This window comes from Elgaria multicarinata, chromosome 19, assembly GCF_023053635.1.
Source record: "Elgaria multicarinata webbii isolate HBS135686 ecotype San Diego chromosome 19, rElgMul1.1.pri, whole genome shotgun sequence".
Lineage (NCBI taxonomy): Eukaryota > Metazoa > Chordata > Lepidosauria > Squamata > Anguidae > Elgaria > Elgaria multicarinata.
The window spans coordinates 2,199,624-2,225,323 of NC_086189.1; the positions used below are offsets into that span (position 1 = coordinate 2,199,624).

Here is a 25,700-nt window from a genome sequence, read left to right on the forward strand (position 1 = left end):
ATTCCTGCATTGAGCAGGGGGTTGGACTCGATGGCCTTGTAGGCCCCTTCCAACTCTGCTATTCTATGATTCTAAGTCGAAATAGACCTTCTGGGGCAAGGCCCGCCCGACCCAACAGGCAGGCCAAGAAGCGGCTGGCAGATCAGGATCGCGGAGATGCCAGGCTACTCTAAAGAGAATGCAGTAACGCAGGCTGGAGGAGCAGGGTGCCAACTCCAGAGACTTTCCTAGCAGCATCTCTTTTTCACACTGAGAAGGGATACCCCCACGGTGCCTTTCTGCCCCCTCCCCCCACACCCATCCCTGCTTGGCCTACCTTCCGGTTCCCAACAAAGAGCAGAGTGAGCTGGTGAATGGAGCCCCCATTCTTCGTGAGCTGCTTCTTGAGAGTCTTGGGGGACGGCAGGGTCCAGCTAGAGTTGGGTCCCTGCTGTACTTCGGCGTAGTTCAGGCTGGTGTCGGAGGTGAAGCAGTGGCCGCCCCGAGGCTCCTGCAGGAGGCTGCCCTCGCTGTGGGTACGGCGGCGGCGCAGCGAATTCTGCACACTTAGGTTGCAGGGTGGATTGCAAGTGGAGGCCTCGAACATGCTGCAGCGCTTCCTCTCGCCCTGCTGCAGGTAGCCCTCATCGCTGTCCTCCTCCTCCTCCTCCGCCTCCTCCTCCTCATCAGCCAGGCCCACCAGGCCACCCAACTCCAAAGTTGCAATGCCCATGGTGCCCTGGCTGAAGGTGCTGTCCAGCCGCAATGTGGGGATGGTGAATGCTGCAGAGCTGCTGCAGGGCTCCTGCTCCTGCCCCAGAAGGCGTGTCCCTGGTTCCTCTTCTCTAGGGCTGCCCTGGGCCACCGTCATGGTCTGCTCAGCCGACTCCTCTGTCTCTGGGTGGGCTAGGTGGCTGGGCTGCTCCTCTCCCATGCAGGGCATTGCTCCAGCTGTCTCAGCCTCTGGCTCAAGCATCTAGAAGGAGAAAGGGGGAAGGGTCAAGCACATGCCTAGGGGAAGGGGATGTCAGTGTCTCAAGAAAAATGCTGGAAGGATTCAGCAGAGGCTGTGCCTAAATCGGTGATGGCAATGCCAGCAGCAGCTCAGGTGTGTATTCTTGAGACTGCCTGCCCAGAACTACCATCACCAAGCTTCCACATTTTGGAGCCACAACAGTCAAGCCAGGTTGGAACAAGGCCCACATTGGCAGCATAAAGGGGGGTTGTGCAGAAAGGAGATGTCTATTCCTGACCACTAGCCATGTTGGCTGGGAATCCTGCATGGAGCACAGCCTGTGTCACTGGGTTGTGGCCTGATACCCTTTGCAAATGGAAAAAAGGTGCTTGTGTCTGTTGCACCGTCTGTGTATATAAGAAACCTCCCTGGACCAGCCCAGTGGCCCGCCTAGCCCAGTCATGTCTACTCAAGAGTGCCAGCCACGACTCTCCAGGGTCCCTGGCAGTGGAGCGGGGGAGGGGGAGAGAGGTGTCTTTTCCATCACCTGCTACATGAGACCCTCTTAACTGGAGATGGTTCTTGGGGTTGAACTGGGACCGTTCCGCACACAAGGCCAATGCTCTGGCAGCCAGCTGTGAAGGTATTTGCCAGAGTGACACAAGCAAAGCTCCCTGCCTTGAGGCATTTACAAGGTAAACGTGCACAACTGTGGCAAGGAAGACAATAAAGGGAAAGAGAAGCAAGCAGGAAGGAATCATAGAATTATAGAATAGCAGAGTTGGAAGGGGCCTACAAGGCCATCGAGTCCAACCCCCTGCTCAATGCAGGAATCCACCCTAAAGCATCCCTGACAGATGGTTGTCCAGCTGCCTCTTGAATGCCTCTAGTGTGGGAGAGCCCACCACCTCCCTAGGTAACTGATTCCATTGTCGTACTGCTCTAACAGTCAGGAAGTTTTTCCTGATGTCCAGCCGGAATCTGGCTTCCTTTAACTTGAGCCCGTTATTCCATGTCCTGCACTCACGGAGCATCAAGAAGAGATCCTGGCCCTCCTCTGTGTGACAACCTTTTAAGTATTTGAAGAGTGCTATCATGTCTCCCCTCAATCTTCTCTTCTCCATGCTAAACATGCCCAGTTCTTCCAGTCTCTCTTCACAGGGCTTTGTTTCCAGACCCCTGATCATCCTGGTTGCCCTCCTCTGAACACGCTCCAGCTTGTCTGCATCCTTCTTGAATTGTGGAGCCCAGAACTGGACGCAATACTCTAGGATGAGGCCTAACCAGGGCCGAATAGAGAGGAACCAGTACCTCACGTGATTTGGAAGCTATACTTCTATTAATGCAGCCCAAAATAGCATTGGCCTTTCTTGCAGCCATATCGCACTGTTGGCTCATATTCAGCTTACGATCTACAACAATTCCAAGATCTTTCTCGTTTGTAGTATTGCTGAGCCAAGTATCCCCCATCTTGTAACTGTGCATTTGGTTTCTATTTCCTAAATGTAGAACTTGGCATTTATCCTATTAAATTTCATTCTGTTGTTTTCAGCCCAGCACTCCAGCCTATCAAGATCACTTTGAAGTTTGTTTCTGTCTTCCAGGGTATTAGCTATCCCACCCAATTTGGTGTCATCTGCAAATTTGATGAGCGTTCCTTGCACCTCCTCGTCCAAATCATTAATAAAAATGTTGAAGAGCACTGGGCCCAGGACTGAGCCCTGCAGTACCCCACTTGTTGCCTCTCCCCAGTTTGAGAAGGTTCCATTGATAAGTACTCTTTGAGTCCGATTCTGTAGCCAGGGGAACTCGCTGAACAGCAGGGAGCAAAACTCAGTGACCCAGAAAGGAGCCAAGTCCGTGACTCTCAGGTTCAGCAACTGGGACACTGAAATAGGAAGTCATGTTCAGAAGCCGGGATTCCTGATCGGTCTCTCCTAGAAAAGCTGCAGGGCAGGCTCTGTAGCCGTGAAGAGCTCTAATCTTCTCAGAAGAGCCAGCCTAGGCTGGCAGCTACTCTGAGACGGGGCTCTGCAGTCGGACCCCAGGGGCTTTGGTGAGTCCAGATGAGCCAGGGAGGAAAGGGGAACCAATCACTGCCAGCCCCAGAGCGCCCTCCACCCCCACCCTCAAACACACACACAGAGCTGCGAGCATCTGGGGGAGCCAGTGCTGCGCCCCTGGAGCCCTCTGGCCAGCCCCCAAGCTCCCAGGTGCAGACTGCTCCGGAACATTTGCCCCAGGTGGAAAGCCCGGCATCTGTGGCCACCCACTTCTCTTTTTTGGCCTCCGCACACGTGCGGCGGCGACAACTGGGGAGGGAACGCAACCTACAGCTCAGCAACACCTGGCTAAAACGGCCTCGCCATGTGATTGATGCCATCTTGCCACCGCCACCCGAGCCAACTGCCTGCCTGCAGAGTCCAAGGGTCGCTTCTTCTTCCAACTGCCAGGCTCAAGATCCTGAACTCTCCTGCTCATTGCCTCCAAGTAGTACACGCAAACAGGACTGCAGCTGGTCCTCAGCCTCCTGCAGATGTGTGTGTTTTTCTGCACATGCTCTCTTCTCTACAGGCCCCGTTAAATCTATCAGTCTGACCACCCCCTTCTGAACCAACAGGGATACAAAGCACTTAGCTCTCCACTGCCTCCTTCCCCCAGGAGAAGACCAGCACAGGAGGAGGAATTGCTCCATTCTGCACTCTGCTTCCTGCAGAAGTGAAGAAAGAAGTGGCCAAGAAGCAGGACAGCATGGAAGTTCACGGCCAAGATCTTGCTTCCATCCCTCACTCATTCCCGGCAAGCTCCTAGAATGCACAAACTACCATCAGGAAATGGTAAAAAGGGAAGCCCTTGTTATCACGAGACACCTGCCTCTGGTGCACTCCTTTCCAGGTTAATCACACACTGTTTCTTACTCATGCAGCAATTAAGATGCCTGTTGAGTCTAATGGTTGGGGGGACCTTAAAAGACTTGGTGTGCCTTCTATTGAAGATTCTCCCCATCAGATAAAAACTTAAGAGGACATGAGCAGGCACCATTAAACAAGGAAATATTTTTCTGGATTAAATTAAATCTCTTGCAAATCCAATCAGAGTCCCTGACATGAGCAAGATATGCACTCAGAAAGTTGCTGGATACAGACAAGGGTGAAAGCACCAGTCTTGTGGTTGTCTCTTAGTCCATCCCCTGAAGATGGATGGATGGCATACCAGAAGAGGCTGCAGCACTTCATTTGTGACTATTTTTATTTATTTATTTATTTCATTTTTATATGGCCCAACCGCCGAAGCTCCCTAGGCCTGTTCGCAAACCCTAAATGTGTTGAGGTTGGCGAAGGAGGGGAAAGCATTCTGCACACGTAGAGAGACTTCGAAGCAGCTCCGAAGGAGACCAGACCAAAGGGAATCCATCTGGTCCCACCCTTAGTTTCCAGCAGTGGCTGAGTTCCCTCCACCCCTAGAAGCTCACAGGCAAGACATGGACATGGATCACACCCATTTGTCCCCAGTATCTGGTACTTGGAGGTGGACTGCTTCTCCGTATCCTGTCTAGAAACCAAGATCAACCTGAGCTGCCTGAACCTTGTTTTCTTGCTGGACTTTGGGGCTCTAAGCTGCAGTGCTCTGGGAATCAGCGCTTGTCGCCCAAATGCAAGGAGCGGACAGCTTTGGGCCTCCCCCCCCCCCCCCGCCACCATTGGCCATTCCTCTGTAATTCAATCTGGTTGGCTTGCTTCTTGTTTCTGCCCTGCCACCAACAACCAACTTAAACAAACAGATGCAATCTCCTTTACTGCTGCCTAAATTCTTCTATGGTGCACGCCACGCATCAGCCACGTCTTTATCAGCCGTTAGCCACAAGGCTGCCACTTATGGGGTACAGCAAGGCTCTGGTGCTGAGCCACAAGAAACAGGGGAGGCACTTGCCGGGGTGGGGTGGGGCATAGCTTGCTTGCTGGCTCATGCGGCCAGAGCACAAGGGCACTGAGGACTGTGGGAACACTGTTGGTGTGCATAAACTTGACACCTACCCCTCCTCCTGAATACTCTGGCAGATGCACTGAACTCTGGAAGAGTTTACAATGAGGCACTCATCCTGTGATTTCTGACATTTTCAAAGCTGCAGCACAAAGGGGAGGAGATAATCCCCCACCCCGCACCTCTTGCCCCAAGTCCTTTGGCAGCCACAGAGGATTTTGGAAGAGAGATGGAGATCTTCTCATTTGAATGGAGGCTGGGAAACGGCAGGGACCTGCACAACCCTCTCCCCTTGCTCCAAAGAGACTCTCCTACTCACTTTCTCCAAACTTCAGTAGTGCTTAGCAGAAGGCAACAAAACACGAATTTTTTATTTATTTAAAATATTTCTTGGATGCCATTCAGGGCAGTAGCCCTCCCAAGGTGGCATACAGCAATAAAACACAAAGGACTGGTATGGTATTGCGAACAAAAAAAAAAAAAACAGTAATACAATAAAAGCAGCAATAATGAGCTGGCAAGTGGTTTTGTAGAAAGACAGAGATGAGACTGTGTGCCTTTCACCGGCAGAAACTCAACTGGTGCTTCTTTCCCCTAGTCTGGAGATGCAAGGATGGAAGATGTCCCACTTGTTGATTGCTGCCTGTCATGCTGCTGGTAAAAGGAATGGGATTCTGAGGCTGATTGGTGCCAGCCCTCACCTAGCAGAGGAAATTGCAGAAGCCTCCCAGGAACATAATTCTCTCTTCTAGGCAAATGTTAAAAGAACAGAACCTTCCCGTCTTACTTTGCATTTGCTCATTGGACAGCAGGAAGAAAGACACCCCTTTTCCCCTCAGATCCATAGCTCAGGGGGAGATCACATGCTTTGCAGGCAAAGGTTCAGGACTCCCCAAGGTCTCCCATTTTAAAAGGACTAGGCAGAGGGGGTGGGAAAGAGCCCAGCCCAGCCCAGCCCTCTGCCTGAGGCTCTGGAGATCCGCTGCCCCACAGAGCAGACAATCCTGGGACAGATGAACACACCCAAGCAGTCTCCTCAGTTCCAATTGCTTCCTCCCTACCTGACAACGTTCAACAGCTTAGCAACTCTGCTGGGTAGCAGATGTGAGACACCTGCAGACACACCCTCCCCCAGCTGCCTCCTTTCTGCAAGCAAGTCGCCAGCAATGTGGCTGTTCCAGCTCATGTGCACTACCCACCCCACGCACCGTCTCTGCCACGGGCTTTCTTGGCATAGGCACATTGGAAACACCTACCCGTGTTGTCTCACAAAATGGCGCCCCGTTCTCCAGGTCGCCCCTGCCACGGAGGACCCAAGCAACAAGCACAAGAGCAGCAGCTCCTCGCCGCCAGCCAGCATCCGACAGAGTCACCCGCAGCACAACTCCGGCATGGAGACGTCACTGCAGCCAGCTGGTCCTTCTATGGATGCACAAGCTGCTCCTCAGACAGTGGTCCTCAGAGCCTCCCGTTCTATTTCTGGCTCTGACAGGGTTCCCTGGAGCTCTTGGGCCTGACAGCAAAGCCGGGGCTGGAGTGGGGAGAATGACCCTCATAACCCACAGGGAAATCATTCCTGCCTGGCCTTGCCCCTCCCCCTTGGGCCAGTTCCTCCTCTCCCAGTAAAGGACAAACAAAACTTTGTGCTGAATTGCATTCTAGGAGCCCTACTCTGAGACCCATCAGCTACCAATCCCCTGCTGTTACCATGCATAGTTGTACTATTCGGCGCGTCCAAACCCACAAGCCCCAGGCGGTGGATTTGGGGAGAAAATTTACTGGTTCTGCTATTTACAATATTATGAATTGCCTGCTTCAATTAAAGAGATAGGGTTAGGATTCAATTAAAATAATCTCCCCCAGAAGACTTTAACACACAGGGTTGCCCAATGAGAGGCAGTGCCTGCATGGGTTTCATCACAGTTCTCTAATCTGATCCAAACTTTCTGGGAGCCATTTTGAAGCCTGCTACTCTTGAAAGAAAATCTGCCAATGAGTCATGCTGCTGTAATCTTCTTGTGAGGTGCTTCTCTGGGTGCCCCAAACTTTGAAAGTGAGGCAGGTGACAACTAGACAGGAGGCCTTTTCTGTGGGGTGGGGGGTGGCAGTGCCCAAAGACTGGAGTTGCCTCCCTAGGCACATTCCCTAGGCACCCTCCCTGCCACCCTTCAGGCAGCAGATGGAAGACAGTCCTCTCTCTTCTGCCTTTTTTGACCAAGGGCAGAGACTGCAGGCAGAAGCACACCTTCCTCAGTGGGGCTTCTGAGTAGCAACACGCTGCCATTGTTGGGCTTTTCCCGGGGTTTTTGGCCATGTCAACTGCAGTTGTTGCTTTCTCTTAATGTACTCTGTTTTATTTGCTATTTTATATGTTTGCATTTTTATATTTTAGTTTCATGTTTTTATTGTGAGCCACTTTGAGGTCATTTTGTGAAAAGCAAGGTAAAAATTTCCAACACAGGTAAATATGTCATAAATAACAATGCCACAATATTTGTATTCTCATGGTTTGTTTTTTGGCGTTGTTTTTTTTTTAAAAAAAACACCTTTGAATGTTTTTGGGTGGGGCGGGGGGTGGTTGATGTCATCTTCATTTAACCAAAATTCTGTGGCCCCTCACCCACATTTCTGAAGGTCTAGATTTAATGTCCTTCCTTATGAGCCTGTTGGGAATGACTGATATGTAGCCTTTAACAAACAAGGTACACTGAGAGAAGGGATGAAAGCGGACTGGGATCTACTGGCAGGGTCCCTCTGGGTGATTTGCAGTAGATCAACAAGAGTTTCTGACCACCAACAGTTCAAAAAGAGAAACAACCAAAAGGGCTTCCCCCACCCCCACTTCCAAATTAGGCTGTGGAAACTAAGGAAGTTGGGGGCGATAACCAGGGAGTGGATTTTTTGCGCAAAAGGACTGTGAGCTCAGTTCTGGTACTCAAAACAAGTCCCTGCTCTGTGGAACTTACAGTAATGTCTACTTGTGCTGTGAAGCACTATGCCCATTCATGGTGCTGTATAAATATGACCAATCGTGGACTGAGATGCAATTGGGCCATCCAGCACTGAACAGCAGGTGCAGAGGAGAAAGGGTGGCCACAAAGGTGGAGAATCCAGGGCTGTGGGCTGCTCCACCCAGCTCTGAACAGACGAATGTTGCTTTGCAGGGATGGAGCAAGCTGGCTCCCTGCCGTGCATCTCTGTCAGGAAGAGGAGAGAAACGAGGGGGACAGCCTGTGAACAAGGAAGATCAGCTCTGATTAACAGCAGCTCTGTTTTTAAACTGGTGGAGGGTTTACTCGCGGCCATGAATCCACGCTTTTCATTCCCACCCATTCCATTTAAGAGAGAGGGCACTGGGACACGAAGGCAGCCAGTTCAGATCACAGCAAAGGGGCTGAGATTCAGGAAGTAGGGCTAGCCCTACTGCAAGGTTATTTTGCAAAGAAAGAAAGAAAAAAGTGGGGAGCTGTATAATCTTAAAGCTTGCATATTTGGCTTCCTTTTCACACCTCACAAAAACTCTAGTAATGTTAGGAACACACACACACATCCTTGATAAATTAGCCTAATCCTTATTTAAAACAACAACAACATCCAAACTAGCAGCAGTCACATCTTGCCGTGTGTGTGTGTGTGTGTGTGTGTGTGTGTGTGTGTGTGTGTGTGTGAGAGAGAGAGAGAGAGAGAGAGAGAGAGAGAGAGAGAGAGAGAGAGAGAGAGAGAGAAAACAACTTTTCTACCATTCTATAGGCCATTTTAGACCTGACAAGCAAGAGACAGGCCAGGAAACACCATGGCCTTATGCTTCCTGTCCCCCATCCCAGCCTGACTTTCCACCCTGTCCCAATCCGCCCTCTGACTAACGGAGCCAGGTCGCCAATCCTGCTCAGAGGCCTGGAGCTAATAAAGGCCCTTTTCGACCTGAGATGTTTACCCAGCACTCAACTCTGATTGCTGCCCTTTTCCCATTCTTCGCTCCTTCTTCCTTGCCAGCTGAAGTGCTTAATTACACAACGGACTCACCTATCATTAAGAGAGGTTCAACTGTAAATAAGACTCCAGCTCAGGAAGCAAGCAGAGCTGGTCAGGTTCCAACACGCCTCATTCCTTGACCAGGGGGAGTGGGGAATCTTGGGTGTAAACACCCTGCTGCCAAATGGGTGGTCCATGCCGCATCACGGACACCTGCTGACGTCCCCTTGGGACCCACACAACGACACAAAATATCACATCTTTCCAATGAGTATCATCAGGGGAGGCGACAGGACACTGACTCACTGGGCTGGCCATGTGGTAAGGCAGGTGCTGCAGAAGGAAGGTTTTCATACGTTCAAAACTGTTCCCTGTTCTCTGGACCTTTCCTGTCCGTCTCTTAGTTTTGCCTTGTCAGAGTGTCACTGGCATGAGATGTTCACAAGGGCTGCCATGATGCTTCTGCCCCTTTTCCAGAATCCCTAAAAGTTACATTTCTCAGCAGACGCATCTCATCTCTGGTGAACACATATCTAAACACATGTGCTGGAGCACTGAGGCACATTCTCCAGATGACCAATTGGTAACAGATTGTAGGGCATTGTATTTTTCTGTGATCCTAACTATGCGGCCTGTAAAATGTACTGATCAGGGCTGTGGGAGGCACGTGACTTTGTGCTTTGTTAGAGCAAAAGCTACATGTGGGATGCAGCCAACGCCTGCTCATAACCTCCAATGTACTAGATATAAATCCTGGAACACTCAAAACACCATCTTCATTCTGTTTAGCCCAAATTTCACCCATGAAAATCATACCAGCCTAATGTACTTGTTGTCACCCACCTTTATGTTTACCTGTTCAGAAAAAATAAGGATTTCTTAAAAAAAAATGCTTACCCTCCCAATGGAATTTATTGTATGTATTGTACAAAACAAAGCCATCAACATTTACTATCTGTATAGGGAGTTTCTGGTGCACATTGAGATGCAGAGACATAAGAGTCAAGACGTGTCAGCTTGTCACTCAGAGAGGCAACAACTTGAGACCTGAAAAAGGAGGAGGGAAACAGCAGGGGCTCAAGTGCAAATGTGTGCAGGCTAAAAGCATTTCTCAAAGGCATTCTAGCCCAGCCAACATCTCGCTAACAGGCAAAGCGGAATGGTGATTATCAGGTGCAGCTGGAGCACATGCCAGCTTTGGAGATAAGCAAGTGTGCTCCATCCCATGATTGCCTATTTGTGGAACTACTCAGGGATGCACTGAGATAAAAGCCTAGTTCTCAAACAGCCTGCGGTGAGGGAGAATTCCTTCCAGGTGACTAGGCTGGTAGCCAGTGTTCAAATTACTGAGTGGGTGAGTGTGAAAGCTATGACCCCCATCCACTAATCCTCCCCCATTTTAGCCAAATCATGCTCTCCAGATCCTTCTAAAAAGAGTAGCTAAGAGGGTTGGGGGGCCCTTTGCCTCCCTATATTTTGAGCTCCACATGTAACCAGGAAGAAAACTAGTTTTTTCCTTTCCCTCCCCTTTCAGATCATCAATCTGAGTAACACCGATACTAGCAAATATTTTACATGGCTCATTTAGAAAGCTGGGGGAGATGCTTCATGTCTAAAAGAGGAGCAGCATTGCTCGGGCCAATGGCCTGGTGGCTGTAGTTGCCAGTCCAAAAATCCCGCTTCATGGATCCCCAGGAATTTAGTCATGGGCAGTGGCCACCCAGTGCTGGAGGCAAATGTGCACTGTACATGCTCAGGCCACCTTGCATCCTATAACTAGCTCACATCTTCTGGGGCTTATCCATGGCTAAGAAGCCTTTATGTGAGGCTGCAACTTGGTAGCCACCCTGAGCATTTGTGGGAAAGACATAAAGCAAATATAATAAAATGAATTAGGGCTGTAATCTTTAACTGATTAGTCAGTTAGATTAATAGAGTAGATGCTATTAAGCTACAAAAAGATGCCCCTTGCTAATCAGGGAGCAGTTTTTAAAAATTGTATTTTTAAGACAAGCAGTACTTAAAAATGCAGATGGCAATTCTGTTCCTTCTCTTACTCATGGATGCCTCTTCTAAACTGATGCCTATTCTATGACACACGTGTGCCAAATCTCAAATCAAAGATGTGCAGCTTGCATCAGAACTACAGACATGTATGCAACTTTATATCAACACACCATCTGACTGAAATCATTGAGTGTCCCACTCTCTCTACATTCAAGAAGGCCAGACCAGGCTGACTTGAGCAAACTCTTGCGAAGAGACCGAGCCCACCCAACCTGCTATTCCCAGCCTGCTGTTTGACCACCCCCCTCATCCCACTTCTGCCTGGGCATCTGTGCAGCTCACAGTTGGCAAAAGTGCTTCCCCTGGGCACCCTGCTTCCTGGAAAGTGCTTCCTGGGCATCCGCTTCTCAGCAACGCTCGTAGCCCTGAGGCATGATGCATGGACCTCCTTGACTGAGCTCTTTCCTCCTCAGGCTCCCCCCTGCAGATCTCCTTTTATATATATATATATATATATATATATATATATATATATATATATTTGCTTTTCCACATTGATTAAACATACAACATTACAATAAAAGAAACATCAAAACAACTATGACATACTACATACATGTTGAATAAATGTTGAGTACATATGTATTGAATAGATATTAACTATAAAATATTATACCATAACATAATCATTCTTAACATAATAGTGCTCCCCCCACCTCGGGATCTATTCCTGATTCCAAAATCTTATCGTTTCTTCTGCTGGCAGTTTCCCACTTCCCTTAATAAACACAAATATTAGGAACTGTTTCCAGATTCCTTCAAACTCATTTATTTTAGTTATACCTTTTCTCCACTTAATATTACAAGTCAGTTTATCATTAATAGCTATATCCCATACTTCTTTATACCATTCTTCAATAGAGTATTCCCCTTGAATCTTCCAGTTCCTAGCTACCATCAATCGTGCTGCAGTCAGCAAACTCGATATCAGCTCTTTAGTTTCTTTTCCACATTTTACATCTTCAAATAGTGACAGTAATGCAATCTTTGGTGTTTGTTCTATTTTCATTCCCACTATTTCTTCGATTTCAAAAAACACCATCTTCCATAATCTTTGTACATATTTGCATTCCCACCACACATTTCCCCCCACAACCTCTCCAACAATTTGCTGAATGCTGATCATTTATCTTATTCAATCTAATCGGGGTTAGGTACCACCTCCACAAAATTTTAAAGTAATTCTCTTTTATTCTCACTGACATACTTCTCAACACTCTTTGTTTCCACAGTCCCTCCCAGCTCTGTCGCCCTATTTGTACCTTCAAATCTGTCTCCCGTACCATTTTCCTTGAGCTATCCCTTAACTCCTTTTCTAACAATATTTTACATATTTCGCTCATTAACCCTTTTAAAACTATACTTCCTCCTTTACCTTTTTCCCTTATTTACTATTAACTCTTCAAACTTCGTCATTTCTCTACAAACTCCATTATCTTTAATCCACTTTTTATTCCATTGTTCTAATTGCCCATACTCTAACCAAGATAATTTTTTCTCCTTTAACAAATCTTCCATATCTTCTCTTGTGTTTATATCTCTTAACCAATCCTTTAATTTCAATTTGTTTTTCTCTTTTAATATTTTACTTAATCTACCCTTCAGTTCCTCTGGGAAATTCTTTAACATTATTACCGGTGATAAGGCAGAGTTGCTCGGAAGCAGCTTCCCTTTAAATTTACTCCAAATTTCCCACTGAGACCTCAGGAGTGGATTATCTATACTTTCAACCCATTTTCTCCCTCCTTCCTTGAAAAAGACATTTTCCAAGCTCATCTCCACATTACTTGTAGTTTTATCCTCCATCCAATATAGATCTCCTACTCCTATAATTGCTTCTACAATATGTCTTAATCTATTTGCTACATAGTATAATTTTATATTTGGGAGACCCAATCCTCCCTTTTTTTGGCTTATAAAAAAGCCAAAACCCCTGCAGATCTCCAAATGTCTGCTGTTGCTAAGAAGTGCATGGAACCCCACAGGAGGGGGGCTTTGCTTTGTGCCATTTTAGCCCTTTAGTGCCCAACAAGTACTGCACTGGGGGGTCGGGGTCTGTGTTGCCTGCCAACAGTTCTAGCCTCCTTTATGCTACCAAGTGCTTCTGCTCCCATTACCAACATCCGCCTTCCCAGCTCTACCCCATTCCTGGGCACATGACTCTCTGGCTGGCTGCTCTCTCACCTGCATCACCACTTCTACCATTTTTACAAGCCGTGTTCCTTCAACGGTAGCCTGGCACACTAAAATCAAGCATTTTCCCAGCATAGAGAGAAAGCAACAGAGAGGGGGGAAAACACCTGCTTAATTTCTACATGTCAGGAGCAAAAACAGTGCAAAAATCCTGCCAACCCTTCAACTTCCCTTGTAAGTAGATTTGTACTTTTCAGTGACCAGACTAAAGTCCTTTGCAAAGCATCCTTACTTAACATGAGGGCATGAGGCCTTCCCCGCCTCTCACTCCAGGTGACTCTGCAGGAATAATCCAGAAGAGCCACACACCCACGTCCCTTTGCCTCTGCCCTCACAGCCATTAATACAGACCAGGATAGCATGCACTGAAAAGGTACACTACCCTTTCACCACCCTGGAAGTGAGTTTCCCTGAGGATGAGTTATCTACAAGACTTGTGCATCTGCTGTAAAAAAAAATATGCTCAAGGCAACAAACAATTGTTAACATAACTGAAATGAAACCAACTTTTGATAACATTATAGCAACAGATAAACTAATTTGTATGCACATGAGGTTGAAAAGAGAAAGGAAGCCTTGTGAACAGAACATCTGCCTGTGCCCTCTAGGACAGATACAACAGCGCCTTCTCACTCACTTCCTTGGTCCTCCTACCCCTCCCAATTGCAAAAGGCCACATACACACCAGAGCCCCACAAGGCTTTTATGCTTGCTGTTGTTCCCCACCTCGATCCAATTGGAGAAGCAGGTAAAATATATTATTATTATTATTGGAATGGGGGGCAGGAGTAGCAGAGAAAATGGTGCACAGGAGTCGCCAACCCGAGCCTTCACGGTGAGCCTGCCCTCTCTGAGGCAAAAAACCCAAAGTGCAGCATCGCTCAAGCTCCTCATGTGGCCAGGCCACACGTGGAGGAGGAGGGCAGGGAGGCCGGGACCTGCTGCTGCTGTCCTGCAGCCATTGGGGTCTCCAGCGGGAGTGAAGGGGGGCTGCAGCCAAGACAGAGGCCCGCTTGCCAGCTCTGCTTCTCTTTTGTGCAGTGAGCATCTACCCTTGGCTGAGGAAAAGCGACAACTTGCAGAAGATTTTATTGGCCTCACTAATTGGCCTCACACCATCATTGGATTAAGCGCCAGCCAGGACTTTTGCCAGAAAGCAGCCCATTCAAATTACCCTCATAACTCCAGATGCTGAATTGATCACGGCTGGACAGAGGCAGGCACCGCTCCCTCCCTCCCTTCCTGGGCCTTGTTGGGAACAAAAGCAAGGCTTTCAGAGCAGGCCAGGCTTGAGGAAACAGAGCTGTCGTGTTGCCCTACGGGGCAGAGGGAGATTGTTCCAGCGGACATCAGCCCCTCCCTCGCTTTGCTGGAGAAACAAGCCCAACATGGCCCCCAGAGGAGAGGCTCTGTGTTCACTTGCTCATAAGGCTGTGGAAGAAAACAAGCTCGAGAAGAAGGCCTTAGGGATACCACCTCTTTTTCCTGGCAGGGTTCCAGTGCCTTCCACAGCTTCACAGCAGGCAGAAATGCAACAGATGTCCATCTCTCTGTCTCCAGCCAGAGTACAGAACTTAAAAAGAGCCAGGCTGGATTAGACCAAAAGTTCATCTAGTCCAGCATTCTGTTTGCACTGTGGCCAGCAGATAGCCCAGCAATAAGCCCACAAGCAGGACAGGAGGGCAACAGCACCATCTATCCAGCATCTGCCAGCAACTAGCAGACACAGGCATACTGCCTCTGATACTGGAGGATATGTAGCCACCATGACTAGTAGTCACTGATAGCCTTCTCCTCCTTGAATGTTTCTAACCCCATTGTTTTAAAGCTATTCAAGTCAGTGGCCATCACTACATCCTGTGGTAGCGAACTCCATAGTTTAACTCTGCATTGTATGAAGAAGGGCTTCCTTTTGTCTGTCCAGTGGAATTTTAGGATGATTTTAGGATGTTTTTTAGGAAGTTTTAACAATTTATACTATGTTTTTAATCAGTATTTTATGTATTTTATAGTTACTGTTGTTCCCCGCCTCGATCAGGATGGAGAGGCGGGTAAGAATTATTATTATTATTATTAATAATAATAATAATAATAATAATAATAATAATAATTCATGGGATGACCCTGCTGGGTTCTAGTATTTTGAGAGAGGGAGAAAAATGTCTCCTTCTCCACTTTCTCCGCATAAGAACTTGCATGCTGGATCAGACCAAGGGTCCATCCAGTCCAGCACTCTGTTCACACAGTGGCCAACCAGCCATCAGCCAGGGATGAACAAGCAGGACATGGTTCAACAGCACCCTCCCGCCCATGTTCCCCAGCAACTGGTGCACACAGGTTTACTGCCTCAAATACTGGAGATAGCAGCATTCTCTAGTAGCCATTGATAGCCTTCTCCTCCAGGAGTTTATCCAACCCCCTTTTAAAGCCATCCAAATTGGTGGCCATCACTACATCCTGTGGTAGTGAGCTCTATAATTTAACTATGCACTGTGTGAAGAAGTACTTCCTTTTATTTGTCCTGGATCTCTCACCAATCAGCTTCATGGGATGACCCTGGGTTCTAATATTTTGAGAGAGGAAGAAAAATGTCTCCCTCTCCACATTCTCCATACCATGCATAATTTTGTACCCCTCTATCGTGTCTCCCCTTAGCCTCCTTTTCTCCAAGCTAAACAATCCCCACAGTTGTAACCTTCCCTCATAGGGGAGATGCTTCAGCCCCTTAATCATTTTACTTGTCCTGGCAAGAAAAAAAGAAAAGGCAGCCACTCTAAAAAGAGGGAGATGAAGCTTTCTCCAAGGGCAGTCAAGGAACATGGGTGAGCCGACATGGAAGTGACCCAGTTCCCTTGATGAATTGCAGGATGCGGTGGAGTGAGGAGAGACTTCCCGAAGGAAGGGAGAGCAGCTGCGAGAAACCGTCTCCCTCCCTGCAGACATGACAGTCCACCACCCCCATCCCCCAAACTCAACAAAACTCACTGAGTGTAGCTGTCACGTTCTATGGCAGGCTAGCACCAAGAGACAGATGCGGGAGAGCCACAGAAGAGGAAGGCCACAGCCTCCCACGCCCTGCTTGGTGGGCTTCTTGGAGGGACCCATTTGACCACTGTGGGAAGTGGGATGGTGGACTGTGAGCCAGCGCCAGAGCTCTCATCTCCGTACAGAAAGCCATACTGGTTGTGAAGGGGCTGGCCGGCCAGCTACCTGGCAGGATCGGTTCCCAAGAAGCAGGCAGCTGCAGCACCACAAAGACAGCTCCTTCCACCCAGCTGCGCCACGCAGACCGGTTGCCAGCCATCACACTGAAGCCCACAAACAATTTCCTCATTCATCTTTTCTTCTCTTAGCCCCACCCCTTGACCCTCCTGGAGCAAGATGCTGGCCTCAGCACCACCCTGCCTGGCACAGGGCATTGTCTTGGCTAGCAGTAGTTGTCAAACTGAAGAAAGATCTTCCAGCCATTTGTGCTCATTCAGGGAACACCAAGTGATCATCCAGCATACAAAAGGTCGTCACGTCACCACCATCACACCATCTCCTTTTCATTCAATATTACAGTAATGCGCAAGGACCAAAACCAGGGAGCCCATACAACCAGCCTGCTGTCCATTCCTCACTGACAGAAACAGATGCCTTCAGTTAATTGATCTCTGCCCTGAGGAAGCTTTGCCACCGTGCTTGCTGTATTCCCAAACTGGAGGTGGACAGGTGGTGCCCCTAAAGGCAGAGCCCTGAACCCTAACCTTCTAGCCGCTTGGCTTCTGGCTTACCTTGCATTCCGCTGGCGGAGCCGTCGGTGTCGTCACTGGCGGCTGCTGCTTTGAGATGTGGTCAGCCAAGCACCAGCACACCCTCTTCTTCTGCTCACAGGAGTGAGCCTCCAAGCTGAGCACGCATTCCAGCTTCTAGCACACAGAGACACAGAAGAGAGGCCAGCCTGAGTGGAGGCTATGCAAAGCACCGGAGGCCCCACAGGAGGCCTTCCTCAGCTGCAGCATTCAGAGGTGGAGGAGGAGGAATACAACCCAGAGAGCAGAACCCAACATACCACTTCCCTTCTGCCCTGTAGCTCCACAGCAGGGGCCCTTTTGGGGAGACCGCCTGTGCAAGGTCATACGGAGAGGCTCCCTCCCACTGGAGAGTGCCAGAACCCAAGCCTTAGCAATTAAGTCAAGGCAGGTAGGTGAGGAAACTTTTATGAATTTGGGGACATGGGTTAGGGCTCTGCTGGAAGGTGTGGGTGCTTTTGTTATCTTCTGCCTCAACCTTCCGTGTGGAGTAAGGGTATTAATCTACAGATGGATGCATCACATCCACCCAGATCTTTTTTCTATACAGCTCAGCCTTCTCTTGAAGACCAGGCAGGAGTAGGTGTTGCCACTGGTCTTTTAGCTAAAAGGCCAACTGGGATTTCACATTCTAGAAAACACTCATTTTCAGTGCAACCATGGATGCTAGGATGAGGGCAAATTTTGCTAAGTGCCATCACCGTCTGTTACCCGACTGAGCACAGACTATGAGCTTTATCACACCAGCGTTATACTGTGCAATCACTGTGAATTGCATGCAAAGGACTCAGAAGTTTTCCACTTTATAATCTGCTTTGAATGTGAAGTACTCCCATGCATCCTGCCTTAATTGTGCAATAAAGCAAAAAGATTCGCCATATTTAGCCCCTACTTTTTTAGTGTATCTTCCAAGCCGCCGCTGGGGCGCAGGAGCAGGATTTTAAAGAAATGCTTACATATGTGTAAGCTTTAAAGATAAAGATACCAAAATTGGCACAGTAATAGATATTAGGGAGAGCTTTAAGCATACCAAATTTGAATTGAATTGGGCCATCCATTGATTTTTAATGATTTTTTACATTTCCCCCCTTAAACTCACTTCCTGGTATGCAAAGGATCGTTGTCACCCGGTAGCAAAAACAACAACCGCGAAAGCTTAGCGCTACAGGGATAATCCGAGGGAAGCAGGTACATGGGATGAAGCAAGTACAGGTTGTGCTTACTTGCTCTAGCAATACTTTGCCTTGTTACAGTTTTAACAGGATTTGCTTGTTTGATGGGCAAAAAGCTACAGCCCTCAAAGATGAAGTCTTCCTTTAGTCATGAACAGCTGTAATAACCCGTCACCCTGGCTTGCCCTTGACTTCTACAACAGCATCCAGGGCACGCCTCTTGCCTTGTGAGTAGGGTAAAATGATCCTTAGGCTGTTTTTAAGGTAAAACTCTCTCAAGATGGCGTACAGAATAAAAATGCCCTTCCTGGTTGGGATGTTGGCCTTTGCTCTTATGACTTTCAATAACAGCTTCAAGGGAACCATAAAAGTAGCCCTGGACCTGAAAACTCACCACAGGCTGGGAGGGGAGAATTCTGGGTCAGCTTGGGGCCCACTCTGGCTTGGTCTGGCTTGGGGTTATTTCTGACCTTCTGCAGCCCAGCAGCCCCAGGGCGCCTGAGTCAGTCTCAGCCTTGGGCGACCTGCCCAGCTTGAGCAGTTGCTAATGCACCTCCTTCCCTCCTGCTCCCCCTGACGCCAAGGAGCAGCAGGAGCGGAAACTGGGAGAAGAGTCATGCTGTGGGGAGAACAAGGGGCCAGTGCACACTCACCAGGACTTGCATCCAAAGCCACAGATCCCTTGCTTTGCTAAAACTAGGGGAAGCTCTTGAAGATGGTGCAAAGATCACCATGGCTGGGCCGGGTGCGTGTCTGTTGTGGGTGGGTGCCATACATCAGATCTCTGACCCATTCAAAAAACACATTCCTGGAACCAGGCCAGAACCCCAGCAGCTTCACCACCCCACAGAGGCAGCGCAAGGCTCTCCCTGCATCACTAGCGATTAATGTTGCTGCTACTCAATCCAGCATTGTTTTTTAAAAACAATAAAACCTTACCTGACTGAAAGAACAAAGTCCACTGTCCAGGAGGAGGAAGCACAAATGTGCAAGGAACACAGTAAGAGAAGTACAGGTGGAACATGGGGTCCCAAGCCCCAGAAAGAACTGCTATGGAGGACACACATGCACACAGCGGACTCTCAGCCATGCAAAGCATCGAGATGCCTTATCTGCGAGCCCAGCCTCTGCACGCGTTTGGCTTCGAGCAGCACAAGAGGCCGATTGACAGGGAATCGATTCTGGCTCCCAAGGCTGGGCGGGATGTGGGGGTGGATGTGGCCGTGCTCCAGCTGTAGCTAATATACCCTTTATGCAGCTCTCCAGAATGCCACCCAAGAGGCAGCTGGAAAGACATTTCCAAGTGCTCTCCATCAAGAGCCATTCAGAAGCCCGGCTCCTCAGCCCTCACCACAGCTAATGGAATTAATGGCTTGCATCAATTTGATTAGGCCAGGGCAATAGTAACACTGTGCAAACTTACTGCAAGGAAAGTGGGGGTGGGGAGGACGCTGCACATGGATGCTTTTTCCTTGTACAGGAGGTGTATACAACACACACACACACACACACACACACACACACACACATAGGCAAAACAACAATGCTCAGCCTGTAAAAAGAGTACTGAATTGAAGCTGAAATTGTTAAGATGGGGTGAAAAGACATTTGTCAGTTTCTCTCTCTCTCTCTCTCTCTCTCTCTCTCTCCCACACACATCACACACATCATAAAGACAAACAAACAAAGACAAGCACACACACAGCACCATCTTCAGACTTTGCTTTTGGGATCCCCAAATTTCTCCCACACACATTTTTTCTGAAAAACTGGAGAGAAACAAACTTCCCTCTAACAGCTGGGAAAAGGCTTTTATGGAATGATGTGACAGTAAGAAAGACCTTTAGGGGAACATGCCCAGTGACTCCGCCACTGGATGAGGTTCATGACAGCAGGGATGAAGCAAATCCAGAAGGCAGGGCAGGGAAAGTGACTGCTGCACCCGCCTGTGGTGCTGCTGCACAGGTTGGCTGATTTATGACATGTCTATCCTGCCTCCCCTCATGCTTCCTCCTCCCCATCTCCTGCCTTTGCAACAAACAACCCTGTGAGGTAGGTGAAAGTTCATCCAGTGAGCTGAGTGGAAAAACAGGAGCCTTGATTTCACCCCCCCCCCCCGTCCCAAGTGGAGGCTCCACAGCCTGAGCCCCAGGAGCTGCTGGGAAGGAGCTCAGGTGTTCAGATAGCCAGGAGTCATGCGTGCTCAGCTGCATCATGGGCAGCGGGTGGGCAGTGGGGGGGCTTGCGGAAACCTTTCAGGTGCTCAGGTATTTATTTTCGGGGCACACTCATGCACACCATTAGGGAGTGACCCGTTATCTGCCACAACCCCCTTATACAGCAGCCTGGCTCAGCCTATGAATTCCACCCCAGATACATGCAGCAGGACAGGTGGTTTGTCCTGGTTAGACAAGAGCCCGGCTGGCTAGCACAGCAGCAGCAGCAGCCACCGCAGAGGAAGGCCCCTGGGCCCCAAAGCAGAGGAGGAACTGTGGCGTTACACCCCACAAGTCAATTCCAAATGTATGTCTGCGGTTTGTAAGTCTGTGGTTTTTAGAATGTTGGCCTGAGTGGGCGGAGTTAGAATGTCTTGGGAGGGGGAAGGAGTGATATATAAGGGAAGGACTGATGGGATTAAGAGACTTTTTCAGGAAAGCTTTTCAGGGAGACTTGTTAGGTACTCTTAGAGTCTGTAGTGCTCTCTGTGTTTATGGTACTTAAGTTCTGGGAAATTTGAGGCTCAGTGTAGTGAGTGGTGTCTTTAGGGTGTGGTGTGGACGTAGTGGAAGTATATTAATCAATACTGATAATAAAGAAAGTTCAAGAGTGATTGTGTGAGAAAAAGGAAAGCGCGAATGTGAATGAGTGACCGGATTGTATGAAAGGTTTCAAAAAGGTTTTTAAATGTTGTTATTTGAAACAAAGCTTATGAACTTCTAAAAATAAATTTTGATTGTTTTGTTTTTAAACTACCACAAAAATCCCACGTGTCTGTTTGGCATTTATCATCTCAAGTTTACACATTTAACACCCACTCTGACAATCATTCACCTAAGCAGATATAACTCACAGTGCATTATTATATATATATTAAAATCCATTCTTCATTTTAAACCCTTTTCTCCACATAGTTTGGAGGAAGGTGGTTTTTATCCCTTGCCTCAGGTGTATCAAGCGGTGGTGCTTAGCTTGAGCAGGGAGTAGCCTCGGCCGGGTCTGTCGTTCAGAGCCTGTGTGGCCCCATAATAAGTGGTGGCAGACGGGAGGTCTGGTGTTCAGAGCCTGTGTCGTGGCAGGAACCCAGAGCTCCCAGGGATGATGATGATGATAATTTCTTACCCACCTCTCCCTTGGATTGAGGCGGGGAACAACATTAGTACAGGAATCAACACATCTTAAAAATTCTTGATTTTACATTGATTTGGGTAGGCCTGCCGGAAAAGGCTAGTCTTCAAAGCTGCCTTAAAATCACAGAGAGAGTTAATTTGACGAATCTCCTCCGACAGGCCGTTCCACAATCCAGGGGCAACAGAAGAAAAGGTCCTCTGGGAAACTGATGCCAGCCTAGTTTTGGCTGACTGAAGTAAGTTCTCCCCAGAGGACCTGAGTGTGTGGGGCGGACTGTATGGGAGAAGGTGATCGCACAGGTAACCTGGACCCAAACCATTTAGGGATTTAAAGGTAATGACCAACACTTTGTACTTTGCCCGGAAACATCTGGACAACCACCTGTCAGGTATGCTTTAGGGTGGATTCCTGCATTGAGCAGGAGGTTGGACTCGATGGCCTTTTAGGCCCCGTCCAACTCTACGATTCTATGATTCCAATTGGCAGCCAGTGGAGTGTTTTAATGTTGGGGTAATATGCTCACCCCTAGATGTACTGGTGACCAGCCTGGCTGCCATATTTTGAACTAGTTGAGTTTCCAAACTAGGTACAATGGTAGCCCTATGTACAGTGCATTGCAGAAGTCGAGCCTTGAGGTTACCAGAGCGTGCAGTACTGTCTTTAGGTCTTCCAACTCTAGAAAAGGTTGCAGCTGGCACAACAGCTGAAGCTGATAGTAGGCCCTCCTGGCCGTCGCATCTATCTGGGCTGTCATTTGGAGCAACGGATCCAGGAGCACCCCCAAAGTGCGAACACAGTCTTTCAGGGGGAGTGTAGCCCCATCCAGAACTGGCTGACACACCTCCAAACCTAGGTCAGAGCCCTTGACAGCAAGCACCTCTGTTTTGTCTGGATTCAGCTTCAGTTTTTTTCCTCATCCAGCCCATTACCGCCTCCAAGCATTCATTCAGAAGAGACACATTAGCTGATGCTGTTATTGAAGGCATAGAGAAATATATTTGCGTGTCATCAGCATACTGATAGCACCCCGCCCCATGCCTCCAGATGATCTCTCCCAGTGGTTTCATGTAGTTGTTTAACAGCATTGGGGATAGGATGGCGCCTTGTGGAACGCCATACAACAGCTCCTTCTTTGACGAGCTGCTATCCCTAAGCATCACCATCTGGAATCTACCTGAGAGGTAGGACTGGAACTACTGGAGCACAGTGCCCCCAATTCCCAACCCCTCAGGCATTCCAGAAGGATACCATGGTCGATGGTATCAAAAGCCGCTGAAAGGTCCAAAAGTACCAGCAGGGTACAACATCCCCAGCCAGAAGGGACACACAAGAGAACCACACTGGCCACCATCCTCCCTGACACAAAGCCAACGTGGCTCCTCATTCAATGACCAAGGCCACTATTGCTTGTGAGCCAGCAACGGTGCAGCACCGGGGCCTCAGATTTGTCGAAAATGGTGGCTACTGAGGGCACAAGGGCCTATAAGTCTCCAATGAGAAAGCCCTCCCATTTGTGCTGCTGTTCCTTGGAGGATATGATATTTGGGGAGACCAAATATCAGGTGGAACCTAACAGGCTCAATTGATCACCTGTCCCCACCCCCACTGCTGTTACCCATTGATAGTTCTTCTGCCCCACCTAAGGAGAAAAAGCTGATTGGACACACTAAGTCAGAGATGTTTGGAATATTGTTATAGGAGATACTGTGCTATATAGAATGCAGAAGGAGCCAAATAGGCCGGAAGACAAATTCCCAAATCCATTATTGGGCAAAGCCTTAATTAGGCCAAGTCAAGGTCACAAAACAGTGTGCCCATCGCCTTTGAGTCTCCAGAAATGCAGCTTGCTTACCTGTAACTGTAGTTCTTCTAGTGGTCATCTATGCATTCACACATATGGGCTCTGCGCCTGCGCGGAGACCCGAACCGGAAACTCACTAGCTAGGTAAAACATTTTAGGCGGGAACCCCTCCCCCACACCACTGCGCATGTACTGTGGGTTCCCGCCCTTACCTCAGTTTACAGGAGTCCGACATTGTGCTCCCATAAACATGAAATATATTATCCAATAAAATGTATTTTAAACATATTTTATTTATTTTATTTATTTTTTATTTAAGGATTTTTATGCTGCCATTCAGCCAAAAAAGGCCCTCACGGCGGCTTACAAAAGTATTTCTTGACAGTCCCTGCCTACAGGCTTACAATCTAAAAGACATGACACAAAAGGAAAGGGGATTGGGAGGGAGGAGGAGGAGGGGGAAAAGGAAAGCAAATTCAGGCACTATAATCTTAGTTGCAAAGTTCAGCAGTTACAGTTGACAGCAGAAGGGAGGGGGCTCTCAGCTGGAGCAGGACCCAGGCACGGTAGAGAGGTGCCTGGCTGTTGCTTCCTCCCTCACTGGTGGCCTCTGCAGAGACAGTTGGTACCAGGAGGGAGGGGGCTCTCAGCTGGAGCTGGACCCAGGCACGGTGGAGAGGTGCCTGGCTGCTGCTTCCATAAATATATACGTATAACCACTATGCACCACCAAGCAGGGATGGTGGGTGGGTTGTGTGAATGCATAGAAGACCACTCGAAGAACTACAGTTACAGGTAAGCAACCTGCATTTCTTCATCGTGGTCTCTATGCATCACACATATGGGCGAGTAGCAAGCTGACATACCTGGAAGTGGGTTGGTGTGTCATTTTAGAACCTCGGAGAGAACTGCCCTTCCGAAGGAGCAATCTTGTCATGCCTGAGTGTCCAGGTTGTAGTGCTTGACAAACGTGGATGGATTGGACCACGTAGCTGCCTTGCACACTTGTCTTAGAGGCACTCCTCTGCTGAAAGCGACAGAGGTTGCCATGGCTCTGGTTGAGTGAGCTGTCACTGGTTGCTGCAGTTTCAATTTTGAAAGAGAGTATGCCAACTCGATTGTCTGCACAATCCATTGTGACAATCTTTGGCACGATACAGGGAGTCTCCATAACAAACAAATAGTTGTTTGGTCTTTCTAAAGCTTTCAGTTCTAGCCTTATAGAAGGCTAGAGCTCTCCTCACATCTAGCATATGCAAAGATGTATCCACCACTGTTGTGGGATTAGGGAAGAAAGCTGGTAGAATAATGTTCTGTGACAGGTGAAAGGTTGAGACTACTTTAGGCAGAAATGCCAAGTCTGTGCGCAGAACCACCTTGTCCTTATGAAACGTAGTATAAGGAGATCTATCCTGAGAGCCCTGAGCTCATCTGCACGCCTTGCAGAGGTTATAGCCACTAGGAAGGCAGTCTTGAGGGATAAGAGTCTAAGATCTGCAGTGGCCATAGGCTCAAAGGGCTTTCTTGTCAGTGACTGCAACACTACCGACATGCTCCACGATGGAACAATCTCCTTAACTGTCGGTATTGTATTCTTTAGGCCTTTTAGGAAAGTCTTTGACAAAGGATGGGAGAAAGCTGAAAAGCCCTCAGCACCTTTATGATATGCTGCAATCGCGGCTAGGTGTACTCTAATTAAGGACAGTTTTAGTCCCTCTTGGTATAATGACAGTAGGTATTCCAGAGTTGTCGCAATTGAACAAGAGTCTGGTATTTGACTGTTCTTTAAGGAGAAACTTTTGAATCTCTGCCACTTTTTAGCATAAGATTCCCTTGTTGATGGTTTTCTCGATGCTATCAAAATATGATCTACTGTTAAGGTCTCGGTATGGAGAGGGGATCGGGTGTTATCCTCCACGCTGTCATTTTGAGAGTTTGGAGGTCTGCGTGACGAACTCTGCCTTGGGGTTGAGATTACAACGTTAGTAACGACGGGAGTTTGATGTAGTTCCGTTTCGAAATGCGAAGAGTGTGAGGGAACCAAGCCTGTCGAGGCCACCAAGGGGCTATCAAGATGCAGTCCGATCTGTCCGTTTGAATTTTGGCTAGAACCCTCATCAGGAGTGGGAAGGGGGGAAAGATGTAAAGCAAATCCCCTCTCCACGTTCTTGTGAACACGTCTCCTAACGAGTTTCTTCCTTTTCCTGCTCTGCTGCAGAATCTGGAACAGGCTGCGTTTTCCTCAGTGGCGAAGACATCGACGGCTGGATACCCCCAGTACCGAAAGAGATCTTCCCTTGCTTCGGTATCGAGTTCCCACTCGTGGTCGGTATGGAAGGACCTGCTGAGGGCATCTGCAACGATGTTCTCCTTCCCTGCTACGTGGATCGCAGTCAGGTGAGTATTTCTTTTTATGCACCAATTCCAAATCCTGAGAG

The 25,700-nt window shown here is 48.4% G+C and overlaps 1 protein-coding gene across 1 annotated transcript in view; it reads right to left on the reverse strand.

Moving 5' to 3' along the window:
* Window positions 1–25,700, reverse strand: part of RGS3 (regulator of G protein signaling 3) — a 95,536-nt gene that overhangs the window by 21,453 nt on the left and 48,383 nt on the right. Inside the window, exons 10-11 of the mRNA XM_063144456.1 lie at window positions 16,924–17,058; window positions 317–955 (exon numbers count right to left, since the gene is read on the reverse strand). Of these exons, the coding sequence (XP_063000526.1) occupies window positions 317–955; window positions 16,924–17,058 (774 nt within the window). The remainder of the gene's footprint in view (window positions 1–316; window positions 956–16,923; window positions 17,059–25,700) is intronic.